The 11,197-nt window shown below is 40.2% G+C and overlaps 1 protein-coding gene across 2 annotated transcripts; it reads right to left on the bottom strand.

The window, feature by feature from the left end:
* Window positions 1-503: 503 nt before the first annotated feature.
* On the bottom strand, window positions 504-5,130 carry LOC146971352 (cAMP-dependent protein kinase inhibitor alpha-like). 2 transcript variants are annotated; one of them, XM_085805975.1, is made up of 3 exons: window positions 4,835-5,130; window positions 4,180-4,404; window positions 504-1,640 (listed from the first exon to the last, which is right to left on the bottom strand). In XM_085805975.1, the coding sequence occupies exons 2-3, from the start codon at window positions 4,340-4,342 to the stop codon at window positions 1,567-1,569; spliced, it is 237 nt and encodes a 78-aa protein (XP_085662101.1). In that variant the 5' UTR covers window positions 4,343-4,404; window positions 4,835-5,130; the 3' UTR covers window positions 504-1,566. The 2 variants fall into 2 exon arrangements, with proteins under 2 accessions (XP_085662101.1, XP_085662100.1); XM_085805974.1 differs by having other exon boundaries at window positions 4,180-4,370; window positions 4,799-5,129.
* Between the last annotated feature and the right edge of the window lie 6,067 nt (window positions 5,131-11,197).

The raw sequence follows: 11,197 nt of genomic DNA, 5'->3' as shown, positions 1-11,197 counted from the left end.
TAAGGAACAGTTTGACATGTTGGGAAATGCACTTCACTGCTGGGATTTGAAATATCAATACCACTCTCGCACCTATTGCTAAATATGTAGCTGGAGTATGCTAGTTTAACTAGGCTACTTAGCTTATCTACGGTTGGTCATATATTAAGACATGTTTCTAAAACAGGAAAAACAACAATAGTGCTCTATTGTCAGGAGACTTAAGTACAGTAATGAACAACACAAATATATTTAGATATTTTCTATCTATCTTCTATTTATCTGTGGGCTTTACCTCTAAAAATCATTGACTAACTTGTTATATCATTTCTACGTACGTTCATTCGTGCTAATTGCAGTGCGTTTCTGTATTTGGTTAGACTGTGTGTTTCTATAGTGCGTTTGTCTGTTTGGTTATGTTCTCAAATTGACAATGATTTTTGCGTTTTGTCTACTTGCGTGAATTTTGTCAATTTGGAGTGTTTTGACCTCTCAGGGCCACCGTAAAAACTTCGGTAAACAAACGTGTTAGAAAATTATAAAACATGCCAATCAGTTATCTTTGGAGGTACTTGTACTATCTTGATTATAGTCAGGCTAGTTTAGCTTAGCATTAAAACAAAACACAAAGGGAAAATATGCGTTTTGTCTTTATGCTAAATTAAGCTAGCTTTCAGCTAATTCTACTTGCATATTTAGAGTACAGACATGAGAGTGGTATCAGCCTTCTTTTCTAATTTTCAGCTTTAAGGTTGTGATATAATGGCATCATTAGAAAAGTAAAAAAAAAAAGGTATCAACATTTTAAAAGATACAGTAGCACACCATTTTTTTTCTTCATAACTGTATATGTCGTCCTTACTACCTGTACACGTATTGATGGTGTGAGCAGACACTGTCACACCTCCCAAGTGCTACAATCTGCTGCTTTCTACAGTACAGTCCACATTCACATATAGTGCACATCTGGATTTTGTTCATTAAACACTTAAACAAAACCAGCAAACACAAAACACCTTCCAGCAACCAGACCCCACTGTTTTTGTTCATAGTGTTTTCTAGCTCTACTACAGCTGAGTGGTTCAATTCCCTCAACGGTATTGTCACTTTAAAAGAAGCACAAGCCATTAACTGGCAATATAATCTGTATCAGCATCACTACCTCTACAAACATGCTACTCCCACTGTGATCCATTACATCAGCACGTCTCAGTGGTCTCACAAATTGCTTACACTACTACAAAACTCACGTCGGATCTCCATCTGTTTTCGCTTTTTATTCCCAGTCGTCCGACCTGTGTGTTTAGTAACTAAGACTGAAAGTAAAATCAACTTTACAAGAGCTACAAATTTGTCACACTCTGTCGTGGCTCTGGAAAAAAACACCCTGGAATCAGTCTTTTAATCTATTGCGCAGGAGAGCCACAAGGACATAGGAGCGCTTGGATGATCACATCGCAGCACAGTTTTGGGTGTCAATGCCCTGCTTATAGGCACCTCAGCAGTGGTGGTGCTACCCCTCAGCTACCAGCCCACTTGTAGACAAAACAGCTCCATCACACATAACACAGGCGCCACATGTGAGGGTTAGCTGTTCCTCTGCTCGGCCTCCCTCTGTGCTGAGGAGGAGGAGCTCTGGCTGTCCTCTGTGTCGTCTCCCTCTGTGGACAAATCAAGAAAAGGAGAGAATTATTTTAAACTGATCATCAACGTAAAACTGACCTCAAGTTACCTACAGTACACTCCTCAAAAAAAGTTTGGAAACATTTTTTCAGTCAGTCATTTCTCCCCTTCAGTAATACCAATTGGTGTTGTATTTTATACCGTTGGAAAGACTGATTAGTCACCTTTACAATGAGGTACAACTTGTAAGGATTGTGCGTCCGTGGAATGAGCAACACAACTCAAGGTGTGGGTATAGCGCCCTCAAAAAATGTGCCAAAATCTCCTGCAATATTTTCCTGTTGATATTCACTCTTGTTTTGCGTTGCTTGGTGGACTGGACTCTCCCACAGTAATAAGGAAAACAACAACACATATTTTTAAACTTTATTCATACGTATAGCCTACAAACTCATCTCTTTAATCTGGCTTTCATGTTATAGTCTCATAGTTATTTTATTCCTTTCTTCTCTCTTATTGTTATCTTTCTTCTGAGTGTTTTTATATTCTGTTCAATATTTATATCCTGCATTTTATTTTATAACATTTTCATTGTTTTTTATATTTTATCATATTTTATTGTGTTTTTATCTTTTACTATTGCTATATTTTATTGTTGTTTTTAATCTTCGTGCATTAGTCTCCACGTCATTCTTCTTGTTTCACTTCTTATATGTATACTTTTTCAATCAAAATGTAAAGCGCTTTGAATGGCATTTATTTGCTTTGAAAGGTGCTATATAAATAAAATTTGATTGATTTGATACTGTCAGGGACCTCATGTGGAAGATCCATATGCACCAACAGCAGCTTCGCACCTCCTCCTCATGATGGTCACTGGCCTAGTAACATTTTGCTGTGGGATGGCATCCCATGCCTCAACAGTTGATGGAGGTCAACCAGCGTGGTTGTGTTGGTCACTCTAGCACGTATCACACCCCAAACTGATCCCACAAGTGTTCAGTTGGGTTGAGGTCTGGATTCATGGCAGGTCACTTCATCCTCTCCACTCCCAAATTGTGATCATCTTTGATGATCCTGTCTCTGTGGGGGAGAGCGTTGTCATCCTGGAGGATGGAGTTATGTCCAAGATCCTGGAGATATTGGATTGCCACTGGCTCCAGAATCTCATTCCGATATCTCACTGCATTGAGATTGCCTTCAATGATGAGAAGTTCCGTTTTGGGGATTTTTTAACATTTTTTGGGGGCGCTACCCACACGTTTAGCTGTGTTGTTTATTCCATGAATACACAATCCTTACAAGTTGTACCTCATTGTAAAGGTGACTAATCAGGCTGTCCAGTGATGAATGAAATAAAACACCAATTGGTATTATTAAAGGGGAGAAATGATTGACTGAAAAACATTTCTGAACATTTTCTGAGGGGTGTAGATTGATGGATGGATTTTTTAAAATCTATCCCCCAGAAAGCCACTGGTTTCACTCAATATCAGTGTAGTATAATAATCAGAAACATTTACTACTTACAGTAAAGCTGATTTGCAATTCTCAAATCAAAACTAAAAGCTACATTTTGTTTGTTTTTCTAAACCTCTGTCCAAACAACAAAGTCTGTTATTCCGATACTGCTGCTGACAGGCTGATGAAAGTCAAGGTAGTCTTTTTCTCTGTGTGTCTATTCACAGCACACATTGCAACAGTACAGCTGCAACTCATGCTTGCACAACATGCTGCAAGAAATCCAGTAAACCTGTAGTTGTCAACATTTATGTTGACATGCATAGATTGAGGATAAGAATATGACTTTTATTTTGACCAGTTAGAATTACAATTTCTGGGGTGGTCAGTAGTTAGAGATGCTAGGACGCATGTCCGTCCCCCAGTCTCTCTCCCTGCTTTCCTGTCTCTCTACACTGTTCTATCTAATAAAAATGGCCCAAAAAATACATTTAAAATACATTTGTCCATGATGATATATAAAATATGTTGGACAGCCTGGGACACTTATATGGATTGAACATAATGGCTTGATACTATTACAGTAATAATCAAAATGGCCGGGCATTCAATACCAAAACTTTGTTTGAGGTGAATAAGTAAATTTCATCAGTGTCAGGGAGCCATTAAGCAAGCAATATGATCAGATTAAAATCTAAACATATTTTCTTTTGGTTAAAATTGATAATATTTGTATAAAAAACCCTGAAACCAAAACAAACTAAATACTTAAATACAAGATATCATTTTGAAAGACTCTCATACAGAAGACGGGGTGGTTTTCTTGCAGAGCCTCAATGATATGGTCTTCACAAATCAAGAACATTGTGACTGACCTAAATTGCCTTTGGATGAGACATTACACACAGTAATGCTAGTGCTTAGCTCTTGTACCTCTGTTTACATGCAATGTTACTTTTCATTCAACACATTGAGTGGAGCCAGGCCTTACTCAACATCACACCCATTATATTAATGGAAACCGCACTTCAATGCAACTATACTCCATCCGCTGACAAACTTCCATATGTGAATATCATCTAGTACACCATGTTACAATATAACACGGCGGTTTACCTCCTCCTCCCGCGTTGATGTGCAGCTGGGACAGAGACAGGGTGAGGGGCAATTCTCGCCCATCGGGGTCAGTGGGACTCTGCAGGATGTCGTGCAGGGCGTTCCTCCGTCCCGTCCTGCCAGAGGCAATGAAGTCTGCATACGTGGCCTCAACATCAGACATCGCTCGTGCATCGTTCACACAGCAACACCTACGAGAGGAGAGGAGCAGCTTTACTTAACACAGTGGTTCACCTCCACATGCAAACACACAGTGGCCACAAACAATAAAATGAAGGACCCTGTCCTAAAACTTCCTCTGATATTATACATGTTACTCAAAAGAAAATGACAGCACTACAACCAACATAACCTTATTTTGAACTTTGACAATAATGACAGTTCTCATTTTAAACCCATCCTGCTTAAGTATATTAGTCTCTGAATAGTTGTGCTTTATGTTGATTGTTTCAGCTTCATGATGTGAACTCTGCCATGCTAACGCAGGCAGCTCGTCCATGATGAGGCCCCACCGGTCAGGTGTCATGGAAAAGCTGGCACCGCAGGTCAAATCTGATTCTTACAGTGACTCATACAGAGATTTAATAGAGCCCGGGTCCCGTTTCTGCATCGATCTTACCTTCAGCGATCGGTCTATCGGTGCTAGAACCCGAAGCTATACATCCTAGGGAGTGACTTCACCTACAAGGCAGAGCGACGGGCCCGACATCCCAGCGACCGATCCGACAAAACACACATCCGCATGAAAAATCACAACAACCCGAGCGGCGACCGGCGGCTACGAATCCAAACGCCTCACACTACATAGTCCACCGAAAGCTGTCAGCTGCATCCAAACAAGTCAACTACATCAATCACATCACATCAGCAGGACGGGTTGAGAAGTCCCCGATCTATTCTCCATGGCCGCCGCATCTTCCTCCTTCGCGACCAATGAGCTGCCAACAAACCGCATCTGACCGGTGATTGGACAGCAGACACAAAAGGATGAGAGGAGAGCGCTCTGAGCAGCACCAGGCCTCAAGATGCGTTCATGGTCACCTCGTAAAATACGCCTATACCACTCCTACCATTACTACTACCACTAGGCCTATTATATTCAAAGGTCAAATGGTCCTCTCTCCCTAAAAGCAGAGATTTGCCCCTAGCAGTGATTTGTATTGGTTTATTTACAAAGTCCTATATGACCCAACTTTGTACTGATCTTGGTGAAACTCTTCTCTCATGTCATTTGGGGAGACTGGGGATGGTTGTAACATGGGTTAGTTGGAACACTTCCAATTTCTATATGTGCGGAAGTAGCACCTTGTGGCAGACACAGACAGTTTTAGAAGGAAAAATAATAATTTTGAGGCATGAAAGTTTTTCTTTTTCTCTTTTTTTACTTGATTTTTTTGTGATAACATTGCCTGCTTTGTAGTTAAACTCAATAAACTTAAATCATGTTTATTGTGTGTCTGTGTAGATAGCTTTCATGCAAGTTGTCAGTGCTAATGTTTTAGTTGTTAGCTGTAAGGTGAGCTGGTTCATGACTACAGTACAAGGGTCTGGGTTGGTTGTAACAACAATGAAGAATGTTACAACTTACTACAGCCCAAATTTTAATTACATTTATGTTTTCTATGAATTTTAGAATGCCTATAGGTCTTGGAAGAGAATGACGAAGGGGTTAGGGGTTATGATCAGACTGTGGCTGACAGTAACTAACACACACACATCCAGACACCTATTATGTTAAATTTAAGCTTTGAATAAAAAGCTTTCAGTATCAAGTTTTTGTCATAATACTTATTTAATAATGTTACAGTACATCTCACCCCGTTGTATTTTACAATGTTACATTTCACCCCTGGGTGTGTTACAACTAACAGACCCAGACTGTGGGGTGAATTATAACATTTCACTCCTTGTGTTTGGGACTAAAGTTTACCATGCATTTTCAGTTTGTGTTGCAGAGATAGCAGTTACACCTTTTAATAGTGGACACATGTAACCAGTTTGTATCACACTGTGAACACACTGGCTTCAAAGAGCTCCAAGATACAGACAGAAATGTCAGAAATGTTACAACCATCCACGGTGTTTATCAAATGTATTTGTCTATTTTCAGTGCAGGATTGACCAATTTTCCAGTTTAAACGAAGACATACTCCATCAAAAATTAATTAATTAATTAATTTTAAAAAAAAGATTATAAAGTGACCTCATCGCTTCCTGTGAATAGGATTTCATTTAATGTATATGGGAGGGATGAGGAAATATGTTAACTACCTGGAGCCTGCAGGTGGATGCTGGGGTGCTGGTGGGACTGAAACCAAGGCAGCAGGCTGTTTGTGGGGCAGCAGTGTCATTGGCTGCGTTTCCCAGATTGGATCGTTGGCTCTTAAGAAGGGTTCGGCTAGGCAGTTAAGAACGCGTCTGGGAAACACCCGTATCTTAGTGCTTCGTACGGACAACGTACATAATATGATCATGTGCACTTATGTTTTACCTCTACTCTATATTATCCATCCTCCAGAGCAGGGCCAAACTAAGTTACATCAAGTCTGGATCGAGAGGGGAAAACACATTTAGGAAACATTTGTACAAAATAGTTAGAGACAGTGACACAGGAGGATAAGAGCTCCGCTGTGATGATGTGAAGTGAGGCTGGAAACAAGACAAGCAAGGGACATAACTCTTTGTGATACTCATATTTGCCACAGGGTGGAGCTCTTGTCCCTATGAAGGAATGTGGCTCTCTTAACATAAACTTTAGTATGAGATTGAAACCCAACCTAAACTAGTGTGTAATTACAATAATAACACAAACTATGAAAATCACCACTTCCTTTCGTGTCAAAAACTTCCAGGGGCCCCCTATCAAACTTTTTAAAGGAAAACACTCATTAATCCTGAATGGTCGACAGCATATCAAAGCACCGTCTTATATCATCCAAAACTATGTTGATCCTGCTCTGTCTCAAAAAATGTCCCTCTTGCAGCCTCTTATTGGTGAGGTGGGACACTTCCCTCCTCTCACGGCCAATCAGCCTCGCCTCAGAAGTGCCATGAATAAATCCGCTCCATATAGTCAGCGAGGGACTCATGACAATATTCATTACTTGAAATACTTTTGTGGAGAAACCCTTTTGATTTTTGTCATCTGTGGACCCTGCAGACTAAAGGAACATAAATAATGGAGGAATGGACACTTAACTTCATCAAAGTTCTTCTGTGGTGATGACTTCTTCGGGGAGTCACTACTGCTTCGCTGATTTCACTTTTTTTTTTTTGCTGTTTCATTGAACTAAGATGCTGAAAGATAGTTACATTTTGGTTATCTGTGAGTCAGTATAAAACAAAAGGTGAAAAAAAAACAAAAAAAACAAACAACATAAAAACAAGTTGTAATCAGTGCCTGACCTTTAATAGCCTGTCTCAGACTGTGTTGCTGTGGAAACACTTTCTCTTCTTTGTGCTTGTGGTGCAGGGTTTCAGCACAACACACCTGGGAGGTTTGGAAAGGTTTCTGATTAGAGTTGATATCAGATCGCTCCAGCTTCAGACGCTGTGCAGCCACTTCACTGTTAGATCTGTGCTGGTGGCAGCAGGGTCCACAGAGGCATCTCACTTACTCACTGACTGTGTCTACTCCTTCTGCTGCGTTACCTCCCTGTAGTCTTACCTCAGGGTTAATGCCTTCACAACAACCTGCACATTGGAAATTACATGATGAAATAATACTAAAAAAACACACATTACCATATATATTTTGGCTCAAGACGTTATGTCTGGATGTATGAAGTTTTCTTTTTTCCCTGCCTTTTCATTTGCACTGGTATAATGAAAAAAACAAAACATAAAATGAATAAAAAAGCACAGTTGAAGTTCCTATAGTTGGAATAAACTTACATACAACAATTAAATGGTTACCCAGTAAGAACAACTATAATTATGTAATTGTGTGAATGGAATGAGTTACAGTGATTAAAAGAAAGTCTGAGATTTTAATTTTCAAACATTTTTGTTTGTTTTGTCATTCCCATCGCTATTTCCTTCATAAACTCTGGGCTGGTTATAATATCATGTATCACAGCATAGCAGATGATGACGGTAACATTGTTGTTTATAATAACCGTATATTCACAGTGCAGCTGATTCAAGTGTCCTTATGAGGTGGTAAGATAGTAGACTACTAACATATCAATGCTGTATTCAACAATATCTTGAAATTTAGCATTTCATTTAAAGACCCCCTCCCATGAAAATCGTGTTTTTCGTGCTTTTCACATGTTCCTGTGGCATTTTTCTTGTGTTAGAGCACATATCAGCAGAAAAGGAAGTGCAAAATTGCATTTCTGAGTTTTTCTGCCTTCAAATTGCTGTGAACCAATGGCAGACGCAAACTGGCCATTTCAGGGAGACTGGAGCTGACGTGTCACAGCTCCAGGGGAGGGCACTAGTGCTACAAGCTCCCGCCCCGCTCTGCATCTGGCTCAGAGGTGAAAGGCTTGACAGCTCGGTGTAGCTGCAAGGTATAACAGGTATCGCTCACCTGGTAGAGCAGCCTGCACCATGAGCAAGGATTATATTCCAGTCTGGGATCGAATCCCAGTGTGGAGTTTTACGCTAAATGCGCTGAATCTGTAATTGTATGTCCAGCTGTCAGCAAGTGGGGGGTGGGGTGCGAGGAGGTGGCTGGGCGGGTGCAGAGCAGCGCAGTCTCCGCCCACCCCCCAGAGGTGCATTGCTAATGTGCATTACTAATGAGCTGGTTTTAAAATGACCAAAAAGGGTCGCGGGAGGGGGACTTTAAAGGGATAGTTCAACATTTTGGCAAATTGGCCCATTGCCATAATAGGTTCATTACCTTTAATTGTCGGTGCAAGCGATTTTTAGAACGGCGGAGCAGAGCTGCGAGCTGCTCATAGCTACGGGGGCTCATGGGATTTCTTGGTTTCCCTCATCAAACTCATCAAATACACAATCCAACAACTCCAAAACGCTAAATTGTGACCTGCACACTCACCCCGCTAGAGATAATAACGGAACGTTACGAGACTGAGTTGTTTTAGAGGTATATTCATGCAAAACCGCTGATGTGCGTTTCCGTCGGGGGCAGTTTTTTGGCAAGCAGTCTCTGCGTTTGGTACAGCAGGCTAAAATATCCTAACATTGTTGTATTAGTTCAGCATAGCTTTTGATAACCTTAAGAGCACTTGACCTGGAACCAAATAACAACTACCAGAGAGGCCTTCATGAAGCATTTAATGGGCTGTCCATGCTAATGAGAAGTGCAGTAAAAATACAATAATACGAAATGCTTGAAAAGGTCATTTTATAAGTGCCTGGTGCTCGAGAAAACAAGCCTGGCTTTCTTTTTAAGCAGTAATGTGGATGACCTGTTTAAGGCTGATCTCTAACTGCTTTGTTTATGGGTACTGTGCCTCCCATTAGACAGATGTATGGTTTGTGGCAGTTTGGAGTGGGTCCATAAAACCTACAGCTCCGTCCTACAGTATCTTCAGTAAACATTAGAGCTTTCATTCTCCCACTGACAAAGACTCTCTCTGCCTGGAGCCTCTTCCTGTCTTTTTGACAGGGGCTGAAGGTTAACCTTCAGAGGGAGGAATTTCTTTACACGCTGCCTCTACAGAAAAAAGGATGTGTCATATTTTATTCACTATAGAAGATGTGGCTCCTCTGTAACCTGAACAGACCTGAGTCTACACAAGAATTTCGGAGGAGCTGCTCCAGAGATAAGAAATAATCTCAGCATTAATCTGACTCGTTTTGTCTTATAAATTTTAATTAAGACCAGGAGGACATCTTTTTTTAAATAGCGCATATTAGTTTACTGGAGGTTTTGGATGGTAAAGGTGGAATAGGTTAATCCATCATCCAGTGAAAAGATATTAGTCCAAAAGAAAGATAAGGCTTACTAAAAATAAATTTGACTTCATGTTGATAAGAAGATCCCAATATTTTTATTTCCATATGATACATACGCCACGCTGTACAATAAAGAATTCCGCTTCATATCTGCCTATATTACTGACAGACTATGTTGATCTTATTATATGGAGTGATGCAGTGGAGTTATTATAGGGCTGATGCTGTTCAGAGCAGCAGCAGGGGAGGAAATTAAAGGTGTCTGATGCAAATCAGCCAGCCATAGTTCACCTCATACCATGCCTCAGAAATTCTGATAAAGGCACAAGTTCCCCTGAAACAAAGGAGTGAGCAGTACTTTAATTTAAAAACAGATTTAGAGACTAAACAAGAAGCATGCATACTCCACATTCACATATTTCTGCTAAAATGTCATCTATAGTACAAATGAGAATAAGAATGTTATGTTTATAATTTAATAATGGAATATCAGCGGCAATAAACGTGATATAAAATGATTAGGTAAATGGGAAATCTGTTAACATGAAGGTCACTGCCAAATTAAAAGCACGGGCCCGGCTGGTCACTTTCAGATGTCTAGACAAATAATACATACTTATTCTGTCACATCAGAAATATTTGTAATGAAAAGGAATTAAATAAGATCAAAACTTCTCTTGGCTATCATTTAATGTTGAGCAGACTTAATATGTAACTTCTACCTCTGCCGTGGCCTCAATCAAGGCAATAACAAAGACGAGCGATGTAGAGTGGGATCATGGGAGGCGTTGTATTTGTCTGCTGTCAGCTTCTCTTTGTTTGGATTCCTTCAGTGTCGTCCAGGAGGTTTTTACCAGGAGCTAAATTATTCACACAGGTCTTCTCTCCACAACAAACACATCACACAAATAGAAAAACACTGAATAAAGCAGCTTCAAATTTAAATGGAGTGATTCGCTGACACTGCTCAGTGGACAGGGGAGGTCAGGGAGCTGAGATTGCAGCTAACCTTTTAGTTTCAGTCGTTTCTAATTTATGAAACAGATGTTCGGCAGGTTATTACCAGGAGCTGAACTATCTGTAGAGTTTCACATCAAAAAATCTATGATTCACCAACACTGTTACATACACAATCGTATGTGGC

Source organism: Trachurus japonicus, chromosome 17, assembly GCF_045865225.1.
Source record: "Trachurus japonicus isolate A0001 chromosome 17, Traja_1.0".
In the NCBI taxonomy this organism is placed as follows: domain Eukaryota; kingdom Metazoa; phylum Chordata; class Actinopteri; order Carangiformes; family Carangidae; genus Trachurus; species Trachurus japonicus.
The sequence above is the reverse complement of the archived record's forward strand: the minus strand, read 5'-3'. Positions and strand labels throughout refer to the sequence as shown.